Below are 26,830 nucleotides of genomic sequence, written 5' to 3' on the forward strand. Positions count from 1 at the left end.
TTTTACACAGTAACTTTACTGAATTTATTGCTACTACTCTTTTTCACAATTAGTTTTCATTATCTACATGTGCGATTCTTCTTTTATAGTTAATGGTAACATGTACTTGATTTTTAAGATATATATATATATATATATATATATATATATATATATATGTATAATTATTATAAGAGAACAGTGAACTTTATTTTATGCGATTAAAATATTAAAAGATATTAAGCACTGCCGCATCATTGTGTTCTTTAAATAAAAGTGTAAAAAATTATTTTAATAATACAACTATGCATCCAAAAGATCATCATCGCTATCCGATTGACACTGCGTTGGATCATTATTGGCATCTAATAAAAGACGAGCCTGCTCGTTAGTGCCGATCTAAAAATAAAACGATACATAAAATTAAAAATATTAATAGAAAATTTACATTGAAATCGTTCTTTTTTACATATCATAAATTAAATTCAAAATATTAGATACGTACCCTATGGTATTGAACGCGGCCATTTCTTCTGGATTTGAAAAAATTAAAACAGGAATGCAAAAAATAGCGTCTCTTATTTGGCTTAACGCAATACCATGAAGCTAGCAGAAACATAAATAAAGTAATTACGATACTAGCAACCAGGCCGACTGAAAATATTAAAAATTCATTTGTGAGTAATTATTAACGATTAATTATTTTTATTTAATTTAGAAAATGATAATAGATACTTACTACGAGTTGGAGTTTTTCGAATGTTTCGTCCAACATCAAAACTAAATCTTGTTCCCACGTTGGTTTGATTAAGACAAGTTATGTTCGTGTGCCATTCAAATGTTGTTATACAATCTGATTCCTATAAAGAAAACAAAAAAAAAGGATATATTAGGTATTAAAATATTTCATATTAATTCCATTAATAACGAATGTGTTAAATTGCTACAAGAGAACTTTCACCAATTGTTTATACCAAGGCAATAAATCGAAATCGATGGTAATCAACAACCGCTTGGGAAATCCAGAAAGTGGTGGGAATTCTAGAGACGTATTTATGATAGAAGAATAAAACTAAAGCCGCAAGTATGCTAACTGGTCTTTACAATAAGAAATAATGAAGAAAGTAATAAAGAAAAACATAATCCCGAAGTTTTTCAAAGAAATTCTTCAAATACGTTTTCTTATTATTCGATTAGTGATTAAAGATTTATTTTCTCTCTCTCTCTCTCTCTCTCTCTCTCTATATATATATATATATATATATATATATATATATATATATATATATATTCTTTTTTTATACTTTGTCGCTATACGAAACAATATTTGTAAATTATTTTTTGATTTAGACGTGTTAAAACTGTTTCAAATATAGCAAAATTCATTGAAATTTTTTTTCAATATTATTTTATTTACAGAAAGTCTATATAGATATAAATAAATATACCTACTTTCTATACTGGAAAATATAAATCTATACGAAAGTTTATTATTTTAAGCCATATGGCTTTACATAAATTTCGAAGAATCATAGTTTCCAAAGATATCAGAATTTAGAAAAAGTGATTTCTATATTTGAACGACATTTAGAAAAAGTTTGCTATATACACTTTTTTTCTTTATAAATTCAGAAGTAAAATGTCTTATACACTTATTTTTAATTTAGTTTTAAGATAATAAAGATATTTTCGTTCGTCTTGTAAAAATATGAAAAAATGTTTTCATTTTCTCTTTAGGTACATTATAAATTATTCTAAAATGAATTTATTTACTCTTTGTTACATGTAATACCCGGTGAAAGGAAAAAAATACCAACACGTGTTCGACAGACTTTTCTGAATTATTTATAAGAGTATCAATCCAACGATATTCGTAAACTTTATAAAAGTTTCAAGACTTATTTTAAGTTAAATAAATTACTATGAAGTTTCAACAAACACATTAATATAATTGATTAAACATTGATGTGTGAATTTATGAAAAAATTAGTGTGTCATGTGTGATATGTAAAGAATTAAACAGAAATAGTTCTTTTTTATAGTAGCTATAAAAAATACAACACGGAAATTTGTTAAATGCTTTATAAAGAACATTCATAAGAAAAAAAAATAGCCATTGAAAATCGTTCCAGCAATTATTATTTTGCAAATAATAAATCATCGATTCATATTACATACGAATTTTACGAGCGCTTCCATTTGCCGAGTCACGTGGGAACAGCAGCCAATGGCGCGCGTCGATAATATGGGTCACGTGATAGATTGTCGTACGCCAAGTACAATACGCGTTCGCAAGGCGAGACCGTCAGTCTACGTTAAGGCGTGTAATAGTGCGTATCTGTCGTGCGAACTTTTTCATTCCGTGTATTTTTCCCGTGCGTTTGAATGTGTCACGCTAGTTATCTAAGATTTTGCGATTGATTCTTAACATTTATTATACGAAATTATCATTGTTACGATCTTATCAAAGAAAATAAAAAGGTGGCACACGATGTTCTCGATAAACTGTTTACGATTGGAATTCTAAACAGCTTCGAGGACGTATGACCAAGACATAGCAGTCTACATTGATTCTGGTGAGTAGTATAAAATCATGATCCCGGATTCACGTCATCATGAGAAATGAAGAAAACCGGTTTTTTCTACTAGTATCACATATTGCTGAAATTTTCCCGTTTTTAATCTGTATTTTTCTTTTTTTGTTCTTATTTTTTTTTATTTTCAAAGGAATATCATTTTTCTAATTTCCCGTTCAAAATTGTTTTACGTTCGTAATTGTAATAAAATATTCAATAGTTACGAGATCGCATGATATCGCCATTGAAGATTTTCTAGTATCCTAGTCAACGGTCACGTGTCTAACTACAATATTATACAGGAGACGAAATCATGAAATCTCTTGTAACATTGTTCAAGATAGAACTTCATATGTAATTTCGAAACTACATTATACAGTACTCTCTGTCTCTGTCTCTCTCTCTTTCTCTTTCTCTCTCTCTCTCTCTCTCTCCCTCTCTATCTATCTCTATCTATCTCTCCTACTTTCTTAGCAAAGATTTCTTTCCAAGAAACGTGTGATATTTGTATTCCTCAGAAAAGCGTTATATTTTATCGATCACGTATGTATAAATCGCAAATAAATTTGCGTATATTTTTTTTTCGATCTTCACATACGGTACGTTGGTAACGTTTGGAAATATTTATGTGAAAGATCTTTGATTATTGTTGTTGTTATATAACTCAAGAAATACGAGCAAGATTTGAAGAAGATTATTATTTACCGTCCAGACAAAGAAATGTAAATATATTTTGTAAAATGTTAATTCCGAGTATTTAGATCCAAGTAAAGATCTGACAAAAAACTTTCCCAAACTAGGAGCGATTACATGCAAGAAGATTATTCGTTTTGCGAATAGAAGAGAACATCTGAAGGAGATTATTGGCTTTATCTACCATCATTTTTGTCGTTCCTCCTATTTTTTATCGATTCTTGTTTTTCTATCTTGTATATCACATGCGTATATGTCGTGCTTAACACGATATGAAGTTTGGAGTATGTAAACATATAGGTCGTCTTAATCGTTGACCTAGACAATATACATCAGTAAATTTATTATTGTGTAAGTGGTTTTATATTTTAAGTAAATCGTATTACCGACGAGGAAAAATAAATATGACGTATGTAATATTTATAATTAACAGCGAGACTATAATTATGATATTCGTATATCAGATTCGAAATCTCCTTTTTAGATATAAGAAGGAAAAAAAAAAAAAGAAAAGCAGAAAAGATTATTTACCACTACGAAGATTCGTTCGATTAAATTACGTACCAATATTACCAAAGGTATAACTTCGACTGATAAGAACGCATTTACGAAACTTCTGATTTGAATTTCTTCTCGAACATATACATTGAACAATTAGGCCTAATACTTAAAAATACTTATTTCAAATCTATTCATTCGGAGATATCACCAATTCTATTTTCGATATCGCTGTAAGCTAATCAACTATCTTTGATGCCCGAGACATTTCCTACAATCACAACATTCTCCGAGTAGATATCTACGTTATTATTTATATATTTAATTTCGTACATTTTGAACTTGGAATTCGATTTATACTATGTTTAAATTAATATTTTTGATAAGGTTACATCGTCAGATTTCAGGAATCTCCGTGAATAATTAAACGATAATTAAACTAAAGAATTTACATTTAACAGTTGTAAATTACTTAATATTACATTTAACGTTCCTCTTGAAGATCGACATATAATAGAATACTAAGAAGAGGCAATGGGACTTCGTCACGAAGCAGTCACACGCATGAAAAAACAAAAATAAAACCAATACGCAACTAACAATGACTTATATTCTCAATTGAAAAAAGAACCAAATTTGTAACCATCGATTAAATCACATATTTTGTTAAGTATTGAATAATGTTTGTATTATTTATAAGTATTGTTTATAAAAGAATTTCCAGAATGATCCAGAAGATTTTAAATGGATCAAAACTTCTTAGACGATTTTAAATATCAAATACTTTTTTTTCGAGATTTTTTATGCTTTTAATTAGGCTGACATTCTTATCGTTCTTAGCAAGTAGTTATACAATCAGAAATAAAAAAATTAGCTTAAAAGATTTCGAAAGAATAATTGATTTTTTAAATCACCTAGGATCTTTTAATCCATGAAGAGTGTATAATATGTAATAATGGATATTGTTTTCATAGTAAAAACTATAAAAACTGTAAAACACTTGTGACCTTGATAACAACTGACTGGTTGTGCACCGAGATGTAGTTGAAGTTTCTTTCATAGTTCAAGAAGCTCGATTCTTTGAAGTACTTATTATTATTAAAGCCGAATGAATGAGTGTAGTTAGAAACTAGTATTTTTCTTAGAATGAAATAACACGTGTAATCATACACATACATACATAGATATGTCATCATATGTACGTATCGAATATGATCTATATAACGACCATATTCACGAGATATTATAAAGTAACGTTTACTTTGTATAATCTATGCGAGAACAAGAAGAAAAATCACAAAATACAAGGAAAATAATTTTCTCGTCTATTGTTTTCCTGCGTTTAAAAATAATATCGAATGTTCTACAACGACATTATGGGTATGTTTCATTGTAATTCTATTTTTCTCTTTAATCTTTATTTTTTGTTAACCTTTCATTTTATTTATTTATTTTTCTTTCTTAATACCGAAGAAGACAGATATATATGTATTTCAGAAATTTATAGGTTTATTGATCATTTTCAGAAAATTGTAAGTCGCAATCATTATACCGATCTGTGACCAATTAAAATGACCGATCAAGATCGATAATCATCACGTAGATAGTAACTTCTACGAGAAACGAGATATATTCTTCTTTTTCTACTTTTTCTTTTTCTTCTCCTTTAATCAATCATTGAAACGTTCGCGGTTTTATTTCACGGTTATAAGAATACAAAGTATGTATTTTTAAATAAATGCAAAAAACTAAATCTAGTCTTGATGATCATATATAATCCGTAGAAATAATTATATATTAGCTTTTACTGAAGTAACTTCGTATTGTAATTGTAAAGAGGAAAATAAATGGACAATTCTCGAAGACGTTTTTTAATTTGACTTGTCGACGATCGTCCTCAACAGGATAAATAACAGGTAAAATCGAATCGTTCACCGAATGAGAGACTAGAGACGACCTTGAATTTGCTTGACTATCTTTCTCGACCTTTTCGACATTATATACGATGTATATTTGCTCAGGAGTCAAGTTAAAATCGATGATCGTATTCAACGAAATGTATTTATAATTACCGTATCTTGACAGTGATTTATGAAATAAGGGACATTTCGATGTATAAGAATCTTCTTAATAAATCCATCGACACTTTTGTTTTTGTTTATAATTTCTTATCTAATCAGTTGCGAGTTTGCAAGTCAAAGAAAAGATTAAAAAAGAAAAAAAAAAAAAGAAAAGAAAACAAAATCACAAAAGGTCACAGTACAGGTTAAATTCCAGGATTTTCGTCAAACGATTAAGAAATAGAAAATTATCGACTTTCTCGATAGATAGGATGGATTGGATATGTATGTATGTGTATATATGTATGTATCTATGTATATAACTCGTTAATCGTATCATACTTTCTCTTGTCTTTATATAATAAAATTATGGCGTAATTACTCGTTGGTTCTTGTGACAGTCGTTATGCCTTTCAACGTGAAGAAAAAACATCGTTTAGTTAAAAAGAAAGAGAACCAAGAGTAACAAGAGAAAAAAAATAAGACGGTATGATTCAAGCATGTTCATTCGACTTTCACGTCACGTACGATCTTACCAACAGTTCATTTACGCGCTATGACCCGTATACAACGAAAAGGATACGTAAAATTATTGACTTATATTTTATGAAAGTACGTACAATATATAGGTATCTATATATACAGACATACTCTCTGTGGATCGAGGCGTATCACTTTTTTCATGCGAATACTCCCTGAACAAAATGATAATACTCGTGTGCTATTTTTAATTTCTTACGTTTTAATTATATTAGCTTAAAAATTGTAAATAATAATTTAATCCTTACGTCCTGCGTATGTACGTATAAGAAAAGATAATATACACGCATGCCAGGCCGTTACCCGGATCTATCGTTACGAATCGATGCGAACAAAGGTACGTGATCTGTCTTTTAATTCGATTAACTTATTCTTTTTTTCTAGCTTCGAATACTTTTCCAATGACGTAGTTCAAAGAAAGAAAGAAAGAAAGAAAGAGATAGAGAGAGAGAGAGAGAGATATTTCTTCTCTCTTACTCCAAATTTTCCATTTCTTTTCTGTTTTTAATGATATATATTTTTGTTCTTTATTTTCGTTTCTTTATTTACGAACGTAGAAATTTCTCGGTATATAATCTCGGCTTATTTATTATGCTCGTCGAACAAACATCATATCGATATCATTCGGTACAAAAGTAAAATCATCGAACGAGAGATAGGAGCAACGTCGTAATAACATCAACACGATGTAATCGTTCATTCTGCGCTTTTTCATTTAAAAATACGTACACACGTATGTATGTATGTATGTTCAAACCAAAAAGAAAAAAAAAATTATTAAATATATAAGAAACATCAGCGAAGTTGCATAACAACATTTTTATTGAATCTGAATTTATATATCTACTCTCAAAGTGCAGAAAGTTGGCGTAGAAAATAACAAAGGCAATGAATATTGGCTTATCATTTGAGAGAGGAAGCATTATTTTTATCTGTAAAGCTACGAAACAAGCTATTTCCGATTTTAGATACATTCGACAACGTAAACATTTCTACTTGGCAGACTACTAGCATCCATTTTTCATTTTTTTTTTTCTTCTTTTCCCCTTAATATTCATGTTGATTTTTCTTTTTTCTCATAGTGGATCCCGAGATCATAGATAACGTACGATGATCATCACAATCTGGTTAATTTTTTTCCTTGCGCTCTCAACGACCAATACTATTGCTTCTCAATGTAAAGGAGATCAGAATTGCACATGCCAGCCAACTTATTCGAACGAGATTGAAATTTATTGCCAAGCTGAGAATAATTCGGAATTCATCTTAAACATTCATCCAAAGGATTACTTGCAGGTATATACTCGTTAGAATGTTATTCTTATGTAAAACAAGTCTGTTGTTTCGTTCGTAAATTATTTAAACCATCGTACGTTATAAATACTGAGAAATATCAGTATTAGAATTAAAAGTATAGAATTAGTAGTATTTAAGAATTTCATTGAACAAATATTTTATCGTATTATAAAATATCTTATAAAAGTAATTAATAATCGATCGATTTTTCATTCTCTTTGACTAAAATTTGATGACAAATCAACAGATAACTTGTCAAAATTGGGAAAGATGGGAAAATTTTCGTTTTACGAGCACACTACCTGGAAAGGAATTAAATTCACTGCTCTTCCGAATATGTGGATTATCAAACAACGTCAGTTTAGGAGATGTGGCCAAACAAATGGGAGTGGAAACCGTCAACAGCCTTCTCTTTCAATCATTCAATAATCTTGGTGACACATTAACGAGAAAACAACTTCAAGGTTTTCCTATGGTGAAAAAATTAATCTTGTCTAATAATGGTTTCTCGAAAGTCCCAAAGGATTTGTTGATGGACTTTCCCGAATTAGAACGTCTTGATCTGCATGAAAATCGTCTCGAATTACCACTTGGTATTTTCGATTTCACTCCGAAACTTAAAGAACTCGAATTAGGTAATAATGGAATGAAGACGATCAAAGCTGGGATGTTTGATAAATTAGAAAAACTTAATTTTTTAAATATTTGGGGAAATCAATTGACGGAAATCGAAACAGGACTGTTCGACAAATTAATCTTATTACAATCATTGGATCTAAGCAGGAATAAATTAGTGACACTATCGCCGAACGTTTTTGATGGATTAAAGAAATTAGAGAAACTTCATCTTTCTTTTAATAATTTCTCTTCCCTACCGGAAGGGTTGTTTAGTCGGAACAAAGCATTACAAACAGTAAAGTTGATCGACAATCACAGGAATTTGACCAGTTTACCTGACAATCTTTTTGCAAATTTGACGAAGCTCGAACTGGTCTTGCTGAAAAAAAATGGATTGAGAATTCTACCAGAAAATTTATTCTGGGGTGCGTCGTCGTTGAAAAATATCAGCCTAGATAGTAACTTCCTTGTTACTCTACCAAAGAATATCTTTAAAGGTCTAGAAAATGTTGAAAAACTCGAATTGAATTTCAACGATATTGTAACTCTTCCTGATAAAATCTTTTACGACATGAACAAATTGATTAAACTCGATTTGTCTATGAATCGTATGGTTTCTATATCTCGGTACGTTATTTTACAGTTTATATAATTTTTTTTCTTCTCTTTTTTATTTTTTTGTTTAACAAATTAAATATCTTTCAGGCATCTATTCGACGGCTTGAAGTCCCTAACCGAACTGAACATGGAAAAAAATAAATTAAAAACTATTGACAGTAACACTTTTACTCACGTAAGAAATCTACGAATTGCTAAATTCTCTCACAACGAACTTATGTTGAATTCATCCGAATATCAGAACGTTGATCTGTCACCTTTTTATAAATGTGATTTGCTAGAGGAATTATATTTATCCAACAATAATATATCGCAAATATACAGCGATTGGTCAATAAGTGCTACGAATTTACAATTATTAGATCTCAGTTACAACGATATTAACATCATATCGGTAAATATCACCTATCAACTTCAATATAAATTCTAAAGTACTTCATTAATCGAAATGATAAGATCGAAAAAGAAAAAAAAAAAACTTTTTGATTTGAATAATCATTCTTTTATGTTATTTATCTTTTTTTCTCTCTCTATAGATGGAAGATTTGCAATTTGTGTCGAACAAAATTAAAGTCAATCTGAGTTATAATAAAATAAGACACATTTTATTGGGCCAAGCCGAAAATATTGCAAGTTTTCAAGAGACTCCACGAGACGTGATTATTCACGTCGAACATAATCCCTTACTCTGTGATTGTAATTTGTACGAATTTTTGCGTTTTCTCGAAGGTAGAATGCACCCAAACGTTCAAAATTACTTTCACATTATAACAGGAAATTTAACGTGCATCGAACCAAATGGAGTGGACGAAATAGAAATTAGTCGATTGCATTCAAAGACTTTGAAATGTGTCGAGGAAGAACACTTGTATGTTAAAAGCAAGTGTCCAATTGGTTGTGTTTGTTGGATAATACCGGAAGACAAAACTCGTTTGATAGATTGCTCGTATAAAAATTTTTCTGAACTATTGATCGACAAAACAGGAATGAACAACCTGAAACCTGTTAAAGATTATCATATAAAATTGAATATGACCGGAAATACATTAACAGAGATACCGTCCATAGAACTTTTAGGATCAGAATATGTGACGGATTTAATTCTATCTAATAACAATATTATCAAAATTTCACTTAACAAATTGCCGAAAAATCTCCAAGTACGATATTCCTCATTTTATTTTTGTTTCCATTATCCGATAGAGAGATGAATAACAAGCATCAATTTCTTCTTCTTCATTTTCAGGTATTAGAATTGGATAATAACAATATATCTAGGATTAATTTGGATGTACTGGATTACTTAAAGAATTCGACTTCACTGAAAAAACTTACTTTGCATAAGAATCCATGGAAATGTGACTGTGATGCACGAGACTTACTTAGTTTTATTCAATCGAAACTAATTGACATTCCAGATTTAGGAAAAGTCACGTGTAATAACAAGAATATTTCTATGTTGGAAATGACCATTAATGATTTTTGTCCGGTCGAGACGGTGATAATCGTTGGCATAAGCTTTACGATCGCATTATTGTGTCTGTTTATCGGTGGGCTAGTAGCACTGTATTACAGATACCAACGAGAAATCAAAGTTTGGTTGTACGCCCGTCAATTTTGTTTATGGTTCGTCACAGAAGACGAATTAGACAAGGACAAGATATACGATGCGTTTATAAGTTATTCGCATAAGGACGAAGAATTTGTTGTAAACGAGTTGGTACCAAAGTTGGAAAGTGGTTCAAGACCGTACAAATTGTGTTTGCATTATCGTGACTGGCTAGCAGGTGAATGGATTCCAACACAAATCACACGTTCAGTGGAACAATCGAGGAGAACGATCGTTATAGTGTCCCCTAACTTTTTAGAAAGTGTTTGGGGTGCGATGGAATTTCGTGCAGCTCATAGGCAAGCTATGAGCGAAGGTAGAGCGAGAGTCATATTAATTTTATATGGTGATATTGGTCCTACGGATAATTTAGATGCCGAATTCAAAGCTTATATAAGTATGAATACGTATGTCAAATGGGGCGATCCGTGGTTCTGGGACAAGTTGAGATACGCGTTACCACATCCGCCAGAACTTAGGAGAAACTTAGTTAAAAAGAAAATCTTTGAGAAACATTATCCTTGTATACAAATCAATGGTGAAAAGAAAGAATTGATATATCCATTTGGAATCCTTGATACATCACCAGCTGTGACTACTCCACCGGCGGATTCACTTAAAGTGTTCATATGTGACCAAAATGACAAAGATCCTTACGTGAATAGCGATGAGAATGAAATAACTAAATTGAATGACAGTAACAGATTCAACATTGTACCAGAATGCGAAGCGATCCATATAAACTTGATCAATAAAATCCAATGCACTACTGTTTGATTCTAAAATAAGTAATATCAAAATGGTGCAATGTCAAAATCACGCCTGTGAGATATTTCTCTAAGTTATTTGATTTGTCTGTGTATTTTAATAGTTTTTAAGAAACATAAATAAGTTTGAATTTATTCGAACTTCGACTGAAAGGACTGAAATCCAAACAATGTAATCGTAATATTAATTATTAGTATAATTTTTTTTATCATTATATTTTTTTTTAATGAAATCATTTATCCATATATCGTTGAAAAAACATATCATATAAATACTGAGCAGGGTCAAAATCATATTTTCTTAGCTATAATTAGATATAAATACTCTAATACGAGATATAACAATTTTCGAACAACTCTTAATTTCTAATATGCAATATTACGCTTTAATGTAGGCTAATAAATATGCCGTATTATTACTTTTCCATGTACATAATAATCATCTCACATTGACTGTCATTTTATATGCAATTTATTATCTTTATATTCGACTCAATTTTGTTTAGAACGATAGTTTAAGCATTTGTATATAGTTTCAACATTTTCATGCAATATTTTTGTAGTGTGTATTTTGGATTTTAAAAAATAAAAAAAAATAACGAACTAGTTTCAGAAAGCGAACAAACCGAAAGAATCTCTTTATAAATAAAACTAAAAGTAAAATAATGCAAGAAGTAATCTTACTTACCCATGTCAGCGTTGGTTCAGTTTCACTCGTTTCGTCGCATATAAACGTGATTTCCGCCATATAGGAACCTGCAATAGTTAACATAAAATTATAAAAAAACAAAAAAATCAAAAATTCATACGGATCGTAAAAAGATATAGATTTATTTTTTTTTACTTACTATTTAAACATTTACTGCCATTAAGATATTTAAATTTTATAATGTTTTGATAAAAATCAAAAATAATGTACGATAAAGGTCCATAAATATTACAGTTTTCACACACTGCAATACTTGACCCATTACCATTTTTCTGTTCTCCACAAATGTTTATACTGTAATTTCTGTTTTCACTTTGGACCTATAATTTCAATTGATAATAAATTATACTCTATTTTTTTTAAGTTATAAATTAATCTACTTGAACGAAATGAAGACTCACATAACGTATCGGTTGGTTTTTATACAATGAAGAAAGATCGATTTGATATAAAAAAAATTGATCTTTTATTCCGCACGGTGGGATCCAGTGACCCAAAATAGTTCCACAAACAACACTAGTTCTCCATTCAAAAACATATGTACACTTACTATATCTTATAAATTTTGGCAAATGCTAAAAATAAAATAATGTACTTAATATATATCTATAAAAAAGTCAATCAGTAATTTAATTCTTATTTAGATGTGAATATTAAAAATTCGGAAATATTTACTTCATTTATGTTATTACAAAAAAATATCAAAACTGATGAAATCTTAACGTCTGTTTTTTCTGGACAGACCGAACCTTCGATGTAACGCAACATTAATTGATTGTTATATATTATTAGCGTTTCTTTAGGAAAACCTAAATTCTAAAATAAAGTTTTATATATTAGTAATTTTGACAAAAATATACAACTTCATAGTTAATTATTTACTTACAACTTCTTCTACAAGTTCATTATTATCATTTAATGAAGCTTTACAAATCCCACTGCCGTGCACACAATTTAAGCCCGGAGTAGGTATTATAGTTCGACATACATTTATATAAAATACAGTACGATTTATTTGTACAATATAATTGTTAGTCGAACTTATTAAAGAATCTAAAGTAACTTCGGTATCTGGAATATTACATTTGATCTAAAACGAAATATTTTATTAGTTAGAATGTCATAGAATATTGAAAATTAATATACATAACTTCATAAACAATTTGTGATTTATTACTTACTCTTTTTTCACAAACCAAATTAAGATTCCAGTGAATAATCAATTGACAAGGATTTTCTTCTATAATAATTGGATCATTTGATGATCCTTCAGGTCCACAAAAAAAGGCAATAAATGTTTGACTGTATTGATTATCATTACATTTGTTACCGTCCGTATAATTTAAATAAGGTCCACCCTCCTGCCACATCAGATTTGTATTAGCCATACCCAGAGATGTACCATTTTCTTCAAGACAAACTCCTAAATATGTGAGTGTTAATATTTATAAGCCGTTTCAACTATATTTTACGTATTAACAAAAATTAAACATTATTTTTTCCTACTATTATACTTGTATTTCTTAAAGAGTAATGATATCGAAGATATATATAAATATATAGTTCATAGAAAGTACACAATACATACAATGTATGTATTCTCGATATGAAGAATTATAGATTAAGATATTCATACACCAGGTCGGTAAAGTGGCGATAACCAAGCTCATTGAGTATATAAACATTGGTATTGTATCGATAAATTAGAAGCACGAAAGATAATACTTTTTAGGAACTTTCTTAAGATAGCGATATAAGTTATTTCTTCACGAGACAAATTACCATCTCACTCTTGTACGTGCAACTTTATCAATAAATTGCAATACCTTTGAATTTCAGATTATATAGTATTAGTTTAATAAAATAATTATCGGATATATCAAAATACTTAACCTGTTCCTGCTTTACATGTATTATTTATAAGAGGTCCACATACACTGAATTTATACTTTGTACCTCGAGATGAGGTGACATTAAAATCTTTATCCATTAAAGAGTCTAAATTATACCTATATGAAAGAATATAAATTACTATGAAGAATTAGAAGTTAACTGAATTTAATTATTTAAATGCAAAATTTAATTCTTACATAAAATTTGTAACAGGATTATTTATAATACATCTTCTTGATGTTTTTACACTATATTCATGTAATTGTTCTAAGCTACAAGCAACTGCTGTAATCCATGTCAACTGATAATGACAGCCATCAGTTTCTGTTACCTCTGGAAGTGTATCCTAGTGAAATAATCACAATGATAACTACATATAATTTTTCTAATCGCTATCTTTAAGTAACAAATCCATTGACAAAATACTCACTTTAGCTTTTAAATTACAGATAAATGTAATAGTTGTTCGAATATGTTGTTCCTGCTGTCCTTTCTCTTGGTTTTCCTTGCATATAGCTCCATTTTCATATTTTAATATCAAATTATTAGAGGAATCAAAACTAAGAGTTTCTTGAACATCTCCCAAATTTAAATACCTGAATTTGAAAGGTTGTATATTTCTATAAGTACTTTTTTATCACTTTAATAAAAATACATTTTTTTTAAATAAACTTTATATATATACATACCCTAATGTAGGTGCTTTCACAGGATCATAAAGACAAGCTCCTGAATTTACTTGACAAAGTGCACCAAATCCAAATATTACAGAATGACAAACATTCAATATTATTTCAAGAGAGGTATTTGTTCCTGCATATATAACATAATTTTCTGAATATCCTTTTAATGGTGAAAGATCATAATGGGAATCATCAGAAGGATTAGTCACAGTACAATTTATTTCCTTTTTGTTAGCACAACATGCAAAAGCACTTGACCATATCATTTGGAAGTGACATTCACTTCCCTGTAAATAATGATCAGATTAAAATATCAAAGACAAGAAGCATTACAGTGACAGACACATATTTTATATATATTTAAAATTACTTGCTTGTTTATGTACAGTTGGTACTGAATAACTTGTTATAGAATAATCACATAACATAAGAATGTCAACTTTATAATTAATACCTGATCTACATTCGTCACCATAAAATATAAACTTTATCTTTCCAAATTTAGTTATTAACTGTGGTACTACTTTTCCTACAAAGATAATAGAAAGTAGATGTTTTGTATTAATAAAATGTAAGAAAAGATGTATTTACCTATTCCTATTTCTTTGTTGTTTTTTTTTAGACATATAGAATATCCATCCTTCCCATTGCATTTTTTTATTAATGGTGAACATAATTGCATTCGTATACTTTCATTAGCAGACTGCTGAATTTCGATATCCTCTCCAGGTTTTGATAACTTAGTTAAATTATAAAAATAACTAAAGATCTCTTCGTTGAATTCACAATAAGATTTCGTTTTAACTGGTACAGTAACCTATGTAACAATAAAGAGAAAATAAATATATATTATAAATACGCGCATGCATTTGATTAAGAAGTATTGATTCGCACCAAACTAATTATCGAAAAAGAACACAAGACAATGAAAACATTTAATTTGTACATCTTTCTAATTCGAAGATTTCTTCGTGAACTGCAATGATAATATATCTTTTAGTAAAATATATAAAAGTTCAATATACTGATGTGAATTATTCACACGAACACACACATAAATACGGATGACTAATTACGATATCACAGATTATGGTTACTCTCGATAGCGAAACATTTAGGTTAGAATTATTTTCAAACATAACATTACGAATAAAGCTCGATACAACCTATCGATTAATCGTTTCGAGAAAACTGTTGCAATATCGATTATCAAATCGTAGAATATCGAATATAATTAGTGTTAACTGGAAAATCGAAATATTGCTGAATAAAAAGCAGCTAAGAACGCACGAATTTTATTTTTTACTATGTTATTTCCAAAGACTTTAATATTAAGTCAGTCGTGACATCAATTTCTTCTTATATATTTATATAGTTATTAATTTGTATAATTTATGTATTTATAAATTCTATCTGATTGTTATTTTATTATGTAAAAACGCATAGAACACAAACAAGAATAATAAGTTCTTTATTGTTAATATAAAACAATTATATAAAGTAAATAAAATTTATAGATCTCACTTTATTTAATAATTATGGAACGACATGCAGTTCAAAAAGGTTTTATAACGCTCAAACCTCTTTGTGATTCATTAATCAAAGATCCGAGTGTAAAATGTGCGTCGCAAGTTATAGATTGTATAAAAACAATCTCAGATGGTATTATTCAAGATTTACTAGATTATATTTTGTTCCCTGTAATTGTTCATTTACAAAATGAGGATGTCAGGTAATATAGAAATTCATATTTTTATTATGTTAATAAACGTGTTATTTTACCTATATATAATTTATTTTTTCTTAGTAAACATTCAAAGGAATATTTAGTGAAGATCGTAAGAACTGTTTTATCGAAAGCTAGGATTACAAATTTTAAGTCTTTTAATAAACTGTACACTGTCATTTTATCTCAAATTTATGATAAAAATCAATCACAAAGGAGTATGTAATCATTTTTATTTATTAAGTAAAACTAATGATACTATATGCTTTTTATAACTCCAAATAATTTTATAGTTATTTCTTCGTACGAAGAATTGAAAGAAACAGTACTTCTCTGTCTTCAGGATTTATTAAATCGTTGTTTTACAAATGTTATTGAAGAATTATATACAAGACAATATGCACCTACACTTGCTCATGGCATATATTTATGCGTATTAATTGCTAAATGTGAAAAGTCACGTTCTTTAAGGTAATACGATATTATTTTATGTTTCTTCTTATACTATATAAATATAAAAATTATATGAAATTATTTTATGATACAGGTTGATAGCTATCGAAACAATAATGACCTTATGTTATGTAGATGATTCTTCGGATAAGTCTGATATTGTTTTGGCAAACCAAATAGCAGACACAATCATGTTATTTTTACCAGGTATTGCTAGTGGATTACAAGAAGTTGCTATGGGAAGTGATATTCAAGGACATAAAATTACAATGGTATTGAGATTCATATATATTTTTATTATACTTTACTTATCATATTATATAGAATAAAAATAAACAATGCCTTAAAATAATTTTAGATGGCTATCAGAGCATGGGCTAGAATAATATGTATTGTAATGCAAGATACAGATAATGAAGAAAATATACCTTCAGTTATTAACATTAATAAGCAACAAACAAATTCAATTGATCCATTAGGAAATAGATTACGTCTTGAAGGAGCTACTGGAATTGAAAAGCTTCTAAATTCTACTACAAGGAATCAAGAATGGCTAAATGCTGCAGCTATTAAATTAAATGTACTTATACAAGCAATGAGTTCTTTAAGAAAACATTCACATTATAAAGTCAGGAAAGAATTAGCTACAAGTATTAGTTTATTAATTACAATGTGTGCCAGGTACAATCATTTACAAATATTATATTTTTAATTACAATTTATGATATATATTGACATATATTCATTCTATAAAGAAATATGAAACCAAGCATTATGGAGTTAATAGAATATTTGATTTCTTTATCTGAAGATGACAATAAAGAAGTCAAAGAAGAAGCTAAAAAAGCACTAGATAAAATTAATGAATCGTATATGCAGAATATAAATATGAGACCATTGATTGAATTATTAGAAGAAAGTTTTTACAAGTTACTTACACGATTGCCGCGTATCGTAAGAAGTTCTGGTATTAATATTACTTATATATTGCAATTTGTGTAGAAAAATGTATATTTTTTTGTGATATATTCAATAGTCATTTAATTTACAGATGATAGTGAACAATTAGTAGGTTTAAATCACCTTTGTGGATATTTACGATTATTAGGAAAAGAAAGATTGCCCGCTATTATACAATCTGCGGCACACGTACAGAGATTATTACAGGCTCTTTTATACATGATTGAAATAGATTGCAGTGATATTACTCTTTTAGAAGATATTGGTATAAAAGATCTTGATAATTTGACTCATCACAACCAAATACGTTCGTGGAGACAATTTAAATTCATCCAAGATATTTGTTGTAAAGAAAAAATTTTTACAATATGTGAGCTTTTGGGAACATACAGTGATTTAAGAATTTTAGTTGATAATATTCTTCAAGCTATGTATAATGTACCTCAACATAGAAAAGAATTAATATTTTTACTTAATTCAATAGTAAATGGTAAATAAAATATTTACCTTAAAACATTTAAATTTTCTACAAACAAGTTAAATTTTTTATTTTATAATATTATAGTTCCTATTAAAAATACATCAACATTATCCTTATATAAGGAAATAATTGAATTTTATACAATAGAAGATTTTTGGTATTTACCTCTTGAAGTCACAGAGGATATACCATTATGTGTTGCACAGAATAATATAGTACAATGTTGCCTTTTAACAGAAGGTTTAGGACAAATTGCAAAGAATTTAGAAGACGATTATGAAAGATTTCTTCTCAAGACTTTATATTTAATTATTGAAAGAGCAGGTAATATTTATTCTCATTATTTACTTATATATGTATAGATATGTGTTATTTTTATTATATTTTTATTGCAGGAAGTCCAAATAGCCTTTTAAGTTATGTAGGAATTCAAACTCTACAAAATATTGCAGAATCACAAAAACATAAAACTATAGGAGATCTTTTACGTGTTAATGTAGATTATTTCTCTTATCATGTCACTGTTAAACTACGTAGAATAGAAAGAAATCCAGGAGTCCTTGATGTTGTTGGAGTTGTGATGAAATATAGTTCTATGGATGTATTACCATGTTTGAAAGAAATTGTGCAAGATGTTCTTCTGCAGTTAAATACTGTCTTTCAAAAACGAAACACGTATTCTTTTTTAAAAGTTTTTTATATATTTATAATGTATATAAAGAGATTAGTATCAGATTCAAACATAGATGTAACAGTAGCATCACCTTCATTAATACAAAAAGATTCTGCAGAGATTATTATCCAAAATTTATTAGAGTATTATGAAGCAAAAAAAGCAAATGAAAAAATTGATCAAGATTTTAATGATGCAGTTACGGATCTACAGAATACAGAAATACACGACGTAGAATCTGAAGTTAATGAAATGACTCTGGAAGAAGGTATTATATTGTCAAATTTATAATTATATATACATATATATATATATATATATATATATATATATATATATATATACATTTTAGAATGAATGCATAACAAACATCAGTTATCACTATTTCAAATTAAAGTAAATAAATGATCTTTATTTTTTCTTATAGAAGAGGATAAACAAACCTTACCAATACATATACAAATGATTGAAGATGTTTTAAAAAGATGTTTACATTTTTTACCTTCAAAAGATATAAAACAATCACTCATTGCTATGTTAACTTTAGAGGAAGGTTTACCAATTTTAATCAAATGGGAAAATCAATTATTGCCGATTGTACATCAACTTTGGCATCCATTAGTAGACAGATTTCAAGATCAAAATATACTTGTTATTAATCGTGCGTGGCGATTATTTTGTGTACTTGCACATATCTCTAAAGATTTCATTAGGTGCAGAACATTAAAGTAAGTCAGTTTGTTTGTTTATAAAAAAAAAATTAAATAAAATTTTTAATTGTCTAATAACAATATAGACAAATACTACCAGCACTATCGAAATTTTTGAATAAATCTGCTAAAGAAAGTTATAATAAACCTATTGATGCAGTTTATAAGTTTACACAAATGTACAAACTTCAAAGAGAATTGATAACTACGTTGAGTCAAATAGTAAAAGATCTTAAACTTCGTGAAAAGGATCTATGGAATGTATTAAGTATTACAGAACCATATCTTGCTTCACATCAACATCCAATATTACAAGTAAAGTACTTATTAATGTTGAATAATGTATTAACATGTAAGAGATTAATTGTATAATATTTATTGCAGAATTGTTGTGTAAATATGTATAAAAACCTTGCTGATTATAATAGTGATATTGTTTGGGTGAAATGTCTTAGTATTTGGCATTCTAAAATAGCAAAAATTCCAACCAATAAAACGTTCAATTTGGAATGCTTAAAGGTAGCGTATATATTTAAAAAGTTGTACATATTTTCGAATATTTTTTTATTTTTTTTCCAATATATGAATTTTACACATCATTATTTTACATTCTTTTAGATTACAGAAAATGCTATACCAAATGAATATCTCAAAAATGTGAGAATAATAATTACATATATTCAAGAAAAAATCTAGTCAAATACAATCCCAATGAAGATAATAAAAAGTTATTTCTAAGAGTATAATTCATAAAATAAATATGTATATACTCGCAAACTTACACGGGAAACTACTATGAAGAATATTATTTTTCTATATGACTAAAGGTGTCCTAGAAACATGTAGGTGATTTACATTCAATAATCATAAATAACTAAATATAATGTACATATATATATATATATATATATATATATATATATATATATATATATATATATGAAATACACAATGCTATTATAAGAAAGCTACATCTCTTCAAGTTTCTGAAGTGGAATGTGCTCGAACTTATTATTTAAATCTGTATATTTAAGAAATATTCACGTACATGCGGAATAATATTTGATACCATCATTATCATGGACTTGTGAAAAGAAATGAAATAATAATTATGTTAACAAAAGCAATGTATTTTACACATTTTTTAAAAACATTATAATTGTGAAAACAATTTTTTTTTTTTTTGAAAATATGACATGACAATGTAAAATACTTGATAATATAACAAATTGGATATCCTCTGTAGGGGTACAAGTATATGCACACATGGATTTTTTCTTGCAACACACACACACATATATATATATACATATATATAAAATATACATATATATATATATATATATATATAAAAACACTTATTTTTAAACAAAAATGCAATTTGTTGAAATCGGTTATAAAAAAATTATATTCTTTAAATATGAGATATTTATGATAATCTTTTAATTGTATGGTCCTCTTAGCATGCATTAAATTGCATATCTCTTAATAGATTTAAAATTTTTAAAAGAAAACTATCTAATCTGTGCGCCTTGTACCAGTAAAGATATAAATTCTACAGCATTGTGTTAAAAAATTCTGGGATAGATAACAAAGCTAATGCATTTACTTCGTATTATAGTTAACTATTTATAAAACAGTTTTTTTTTTTTTTTTTACAAATCATTAGCAAAAACTTTGCCTATAATAATGAAATACTTCATAATGTTACACATTGATTTTCTATTAAAATCAGTGTTATCATTTCCATGCCTGCTTCTGAGCCTTCTGTGATGCTAATTTCTTCGTTACATATGATGAAATTAATAATGCTGCTAATACTATTACAATGAGATAATAGTCAAAGTCTTCTTTTAACACATCGAATGTCTTAGACGGTGCCACTCGCGTGTAAAATATATCTGTTAAAAATATAACATGAAATGTGTATTTCTTTGTACAGATTGCACAATTATCAAAAAAATTACTTCATTGTAACTTACCTAATCCATATACAAAAACTAAACAGGTACTCTCAAGACCACTAGGACTAGTATGAATGCCTAATACTCGAAATATACTCTGATTATAATTTATAATAGTATCCATATGAATTGGTATTTCAGGCATATATGGTATAACACCTTCTTCGCGCATTTCAGGATTAATTGGACGTCTTGGATCCACCATCATCCATGGTAACTCTATAATTCCACCATTTGCTAGGGAAACTGTTAAATACAGTTATAATTTATAATTATTAAGAATATATTCTTTTTATGTTCAGAGATTATTAATAAACAAACGTACCTATAATATGTTTACTGGTGATACCTTTCTCTGTAATAGTCTCTCTCATATATTCTATCGAAGCTGGAAAAATGTATGCTTGTCTTTCGACGATCGGTAATTTGGTTGTAGCCAAAGAAGAAAACACTTAAATAATTAAATAAAAATTTAGATATATAATATATTATATTTTTTAAATGTAAAGGATACTTTTGAATAGTCGCTATTTGATTTACCTGTTGTATTACTCTGTATTTTTCCTTCATAAAGTTCCAATGTTGCAATTTCTGTCCTTCGACTTTTTTCATTAAAATAGCTATATATTAACCAGTTCTCAGAATGTACTATATGAAATGGACCACGAACTCTTTTATGCACAATGGAAAATATCATGGCACCTGATACTACATCCAGTAAATAAAGGTTGAGTGTATCTATATTATTAGTAAAAAAATATATAAATATATCATTTTTACTTAATTGCATCATTTTTTTTTTTTTTTTTTTTTTTTTTTTTTATGTAGAAGTATTATTTTTATAATATACTCACTTTTGTGAGTATTTCCAACACCTTCTGATACCACTGCTACTAAATTTGGATTAATGTATTTATATAAGACAGATCTATCACTTAAAACTCTACCTTGAGAGTGGACACGTTCGATTGGATTTTTTGAGATAACTTGTATTATTTTTTGATTTTTTGGAGAAAGTAATAATTCCCAAACTTTATGAGCTATTAACTCCTATAGAAAAAATTTTAAGTTATTATTTTTTAATTGTTTCATTATTCTATGCAATTATTAATTTTTTTTAAGACCTGGGATGTACTGTATGAAAGAGAAAATCCAGATAACAAGCCAGTAGTTTGATCTGCAGTAAATATATAAGTACTCTTTCCCAGAGAAGCTGCAATAGTAGTTGCACTTTCAGGATAAACATGAATTTTATCTCGTGCATCGAGTATAAGAATGCCTCGTAGAAAATCATCGGTCGTTACATGAAGCAGCATAGATTGTTTTATTCTGTATCCTAATTTTATCAATCCATCTAAAGGCTGTCCAGTAATTGGATTGAATGTATATATAATACCTTCTCCAGATACCTAAGAAAAAAAAATATTGTAATTATTGATAGAAATAAATCGTATTATAAAATATTACTTAAAATGCAAATAACACGGTACTTTATCTTCTGCTAGTAATGCACATTGAGGTGGATAAGGAAAATGTCTACTTCCTCGTTGTACATATAAAACCATTGTATCTGATATTTTGTTAAACCCACGAATATTGGTTATTTTAAGTTGCCAAATAATTTCACCTTTTCTAGTTTCAATACCAAAGATCTATAAAACGAAATAAAAATATATTTTATATGGCAATATTATAAAACTATATAGAAATTATAATTCATTGTATTCTTTTCTATACCTTTCCAGCTGAAGTAACAGCAACAATCATTTTATGCAAATTGAATTTATCTCGTACTAAATCAGTTCGTTGATTAGATTGCTGTGGGACCAAGTCCAACATAGATTGTATAAAAGCTCTTGCTTGATTAAATTGAGAAATAATTCTTCTTAACATCATACTTAACACATCCCCTGGGTATAAAAAAAGACAAAAACAAATTATTAGAAATTAATTTAAAAAGAGTAAAATTAAGATAAAAATTAAAAAAATGCATGTTTATATCTATTTATTGCAATTGCTTAATAATTATTATTTTAATCATATAACAGAAATTAGCATACAGCAGGTATTTTAATAATTACGATTTATCTGCAAATTGGCATAATAAAATTGAATGCATCTATATTTATAGTAAGCACTCTGTTTTTTAATTGCACATGCATAAAATTTCTTTTAAACTATGCATAAATGTATGTAAAACTATATTTGCTAATAGAAAATTGTTAAATATCAAATGAACATTATCTTTTAATAATATAGTGCAAACAATTATTATAAACTTAATCTATTTTTTTAAAGCATCCATAAAGGAACACAATTAAATTTAGGCGGGTAAACATTAATATTTCTATTGTAAATATGTACTGCTAAATCATGCAAATATAAATTTTGTAGATAGCAGTAAGAGAAATGTTTTTCAAATTAGTTTTTCCTGCTCCACTACTTACATGAAATGTCTACATCAATACCTGCCAGCAGCCATTCACAAAAGAAAAGTTAATTAATATAACTTAAGAAATATGTTATTTTTCAGAAATTAATTGCCACTAAATAGTATCAGTTAATCACAACAGTTATTAATAGTTGCAACAGCAAGCTTTCCTGTGAAACTTTCTAAAAAGTAATAACAGTACACAAAATCCTAAAAGTATATGTATCATAAGCATTCTCAATCCATCAGTATATAAACTTTAATAGTTTTAAATACTGATATATTTCCAACTCAGTACATAAAAAAAAAACTATTTTTTAATATGTCATTTTTTTGTTCAGAAAAACTGTTATGTCTTATACTTCGTTTTTTCCCCTTTTTCTCTCTCTCTCTCTTTTTTTTCCTTTTGTTCCCCAATATTTTTGATGGAGAGTATGCATATGCAATTACACTTTGTGATTTTAATTTTAATTTATAATTGTTAATAAAAAATTATACATACTTTCTTTCTGATCAAATTCTGTTTCAATGGCTTGATCTCTATCTGACATAGGTAATTCAATAATTTCAACAGCTACAATTTTTGCAAGTGCCTCTTCTCTTGCCCATACTAATTTGTTATGTTGCAACAATGCAATACTATGATCTTGTGAACACAACAAATAACGGCATGTTAATCCTTTTGTTTGACGTACACAAACTGATGCCACTATTACAGGTGATAACAATGAAACATGTGAAATGGTACCAGTTATGTTTGGTAGTGGGTTAAATGTCAGAAGATCTGTTGCTACAACTTCTGTAATCTAAATTACAGATATATTGATTAAAAATAAATAAGATTGAATATTTGAGTATATAAAATAAAAATCGATCTTTACTCCATTTTTATAAGTTGATTCTAGCAATACTTTTTGATTATCTATAGAAGTGATATATAGAGTTGTATCACCCGCAATATCTCTTTGAATTGGAACTGAAGTTTCTCCAACCACAAGAATTCGTTTTCTTTGATTGTTATCTGCAGCAATAGATACTACAGCTTCTTCTCCAAGTATAGATTCCAATTGGTATGGTCCTTGTGTCCCAGCACCAAATATGGTATTTATAGTAATCATTTGAGGTTCTATTTTTGTATCAAATAAATGTACTAAAAACAGCATGGCTAAAGAATTGTCCCCCTTTAAGCAAGCTAAATATGGGGCAACTAAAACACATCTATGAAAAAAGAATAATATGATTTTTATATATAAATAATATCTAGATAAATATATATCACATAGATAATATAATTTATATGAATCTTACTCTGTTTCAGAAGTTATAAATGGAGCTGATACTTTTCTTGATTTTAATTTTTCACCAGTTTTACTATCATATGATGTTACCTCAACTCCACTATTGTAGATAGGTAAAATATGGTGCAATGTTCCATCCTTGATATGCCATTTTACTTCTTCTATTCTATATCACAAAATATTTAATTTTATAATATATGAAAAAAAGAAATTTTATATAATGTAACATAAATATTAAAAATTTTAATCACATTTCAAGTCATTTTATGACATTGATATCTCATTCTCTAATATTTCCTGACAAAAATAAAATTATAAAAATAACTGATATGAATTTAACATTTAAGTTATTGTAATATGTATATTCTTTGAAATGTGTAATGTTAAATACATCAATTATTATTGTGCACTGAATAAAAGCAAAAACCTGTTAGCAGTATATAATCCCAATGTAGAAAAGGATCTAAATGTAGAATCATGTCTGAAAAATCAATTGTAGTCTATAATCAATTCTCTAGGATCCATGGAAGATGTCAATTTTTTTACAACGAACGGAATTGTAACAAATGTATTTTTAAAAAATTTCACCATATGATTTTAACATTTCACAATTTTTTTTGACTAACCTGTCAGAGTTTTGTTCAGCAATTGGCCATTCATTAAGTATATGCCCTGTAGCTAAATCCCATGCACGAACAAGGGCTGGAACTCCACCACTTACAGATATCAGATCCCCATCTCCAACACCTCCCAATGTACGAATACGACCAGCGTATCCTTTCTCTAATACCCTTCTCCATAATATTTGACCTGATGAATTAAAAAAAAAATATCATTCTTTTCAATTATTTATATCAACTTCTGCAAAATTTTGTGAGAAAAAATAATTACTATATTAAATCAATGAGAGATTATCAATGAGATAATTATATAATTATACACAAATATTAAAAGTATAACAATATATATACAATATCATGTACATTACATATATTGTTAAATCAATTAGATTCCATACCTGTTTTTAGATTCAATGCGGCAATAACGTTTTCTTCGGTCGCAACAATAATTTTTTTAGCCGTTGAAATCGTGTCAAAACTGGCAAATTTTATTTTACCAACGTAATTTTGTTTCCTACAATTGTAATAAAAAAATTCTAATGTATACGAGATGCATAGTAATTTACGATTAAAAGTGTATTTGTGTATTATTTGAAATGCTGATTCTGATAGTCACTGCATTATAATACAAACGTAATTTACCAATCGAATTTTCCCACTTGGTCCTCATAAAGACATAGAGAAAGATTAAATAAACTTATAAATACAATAAGATATTGCAATATCTGTACATCCGTTAAAAACCGGCTGATATTCCCTCTAAAAGTCCATGCGAAGGAAGCCATGATGAAAAATCTGTATGTATCAAAGTATCAGCTGGTATTGGCTTCTGTTAACTTTTCTGCTAGGCCCTCAGAAGCTAGGGCATGTGAAAGTATAAAATTGTATAAGACTGTTTGACTATCTATAAATTGTAATTCTAAACCAGTAAAAGCAGGTGGCGCAGTAGTACGTTGAGGTGGTACCTTGTCACAC

General features: G+C 28.1%; 4 protein-coding genes across 8 annotated transcripts; 2 read left to right on the plus strand and 2 right to left on the minus strand.

The window, feature by feature from the left end:
• On the minus strand, positions 1–15,735 carry LOC122627021 (cation-independent mannose-6-phosphate receptor). Of its 2 annotated transcripts, XM_043807743.1 has the most exons (17): positions 15,594–15,735; positions 15,434–15,515; positions 15,131–15,356; positions 14,914–15,068; positions 14,546–14,826; positions 14,287–14,452; positions 14,054–14,202; positions 13,857–13,972; positions 13,145–13,386; positions 12,850–13,053; positions 12,639–12,779; positions 12,365–12,538; positions 12,103–12,283; positions 11,943–12,010; positions 719–839; positions 485–633; positions 1–378 (listed from the first exon to the last, which is right to left on the minus strand). In XM_043807743.1, the coding sequence occupies exons 2-17, from the start codon at positions 15,485–15,487 to the stop codon at positions 283–285; spliced, it is 2,523 nt and encodes an 840-aa protein (XP_043663678.1). In that variant the 5' UTR covers positions 15,488–15,515; positions 15,594–15,735; the 3' UTR covers positions 1–282. The 2 variants fall into 2 exon arrangements, with proteins under 2 accessions (XP_043663678.1, XP_043663680.1); XM_043807745.1 differs by lacking the exons at positions 15,131–15,356; positions 15,434–15,515; positions 15,594–15,735 and having other exon boundaries at positions 14,910–15,049.
• LOC122627017 (protein toll) lies at positions 2,299–12,584 on the plus strand. Its single transcript, XM_043807737.1, has 6 exons — positions 2,299–2,555; positions 7,429–7,642; positions 7,890–8,887; positions 8,966–9,272; positions 9,415–10,038; positions 10,125–12,584. The coding sequence occupies exons 2-6, from the start codon at positions 7,457–7,459 to the stop codon at positions 11,262–11,264; spliced, it is 3,255 nt and encodes a 1,084-aa protein (XP_043663672.1). The 5' UTR covers positions 2,299–2,555; positions 7,429–7,456; the 3' UTR covers positions 11,265–12,584.
• On the plus strand, positions 15,688–20,665 carry LOC122627018 (TELO2-interacting protein 1 homolog). 2 transcript variants are annotated; one of them, XM_043807738.1, is made up of 13 exons: positions 15,688–16,271; positions 16,347–16,483; positions 16,559–16,736; positions 16,813–16,990; positions 17,077–17,399; positions 17,474–17,685; positions 17,770–18,168; positions 18,244–18,483; positions 18,555–19,100; positions 19,260–19,560; positions 19,629–19,857; positions 19,927–20,061; positions 20,161–20,665. In XM_043807738.1, the coding sequence occupies exons 1-13, from the start codon at positions 16,078–16,080 to the stop codon at positions 20,236–20,238; spliced, it is 3,150 nt and encodes a 1,049-aa protein (XP_043663673.1). In that variant the 5' UTR covers positions 15,688–16,077; the 3' UTR covers positions 20,239–20,665. The 2 variants fall into 2 exon arrangements, with proteins under 2 accessions (XP_043663673.1, XP_043663674.1); XM_043807739.1 differs by lacking the exons at positions 15,688–16,271; positions 16,347–16,483 and having other exon boundaries at positions 16,603–16,736; positions 16,854–16,990.
• LOC122627020 (ER membrane protein complex subunit 1) lies at positions 20,090–26,782 on the minus strand. 3 transcript variants are annotated; one of them, XM_043807740.1, is made up of 16 exons: positions 26,498–26,782; positions 26,254–26,369; positions 25,862–26,045; positions 25,663–25,716; positions 25,246–25,401; positions 24,819–25,155; positions 24,440–24,743; positions 23,954–23,974; positions 23,244–23,416; positions 22,997–23,158; positions 22,631–22,915; positions 22,361–22,556; positions 22,047–22,244; positions 21,832–21,957; positions 21,525–21,752; positions 20,090–21,443 (listed from the first exon to the last, which is right to left on the minus strand). In XM_043807740.1, exons 1-16 carry the CDS (start codon positions 26,638–26,640, stop codon positions 21,283–21,285), a joined length of 2,844 nt encoding a protein of 947 aa, XP_043663675.1. In that variant the 5' UTR covers positions 26,641–26,782; the 3' UTR covers positions 20,090–21,282. The 3 variants fall into 3 exon arrangements, with proteins under 3 accessions (XP_043663675.1, XP_043663677.1, XP_043663676.1); XM_043807742.1 differs by lacking the exon at positions 25,663–25,716; XM_043807741.1 differs by lacking the exon at positions 23,954–23,974.
• Between the last annotated feature and the right edge of the window lie 48 nt (positions 26,783–26,830).

Source organism: Vespula pensylvanica, chromosome 2 (genome assembly GCF_014466175.1).
Source record: "Vespula pensylvanica isolate Volc-1 chromosome 2, ASM1446617v1, whole genome shotgun sequence".
Classification (NCBI taxonomy): Eukaryota; Metazoa; Arthropoda; class Insecta; order Hymenoptera; family Vespidae; genus Vespula; species Vespula pensylvanica.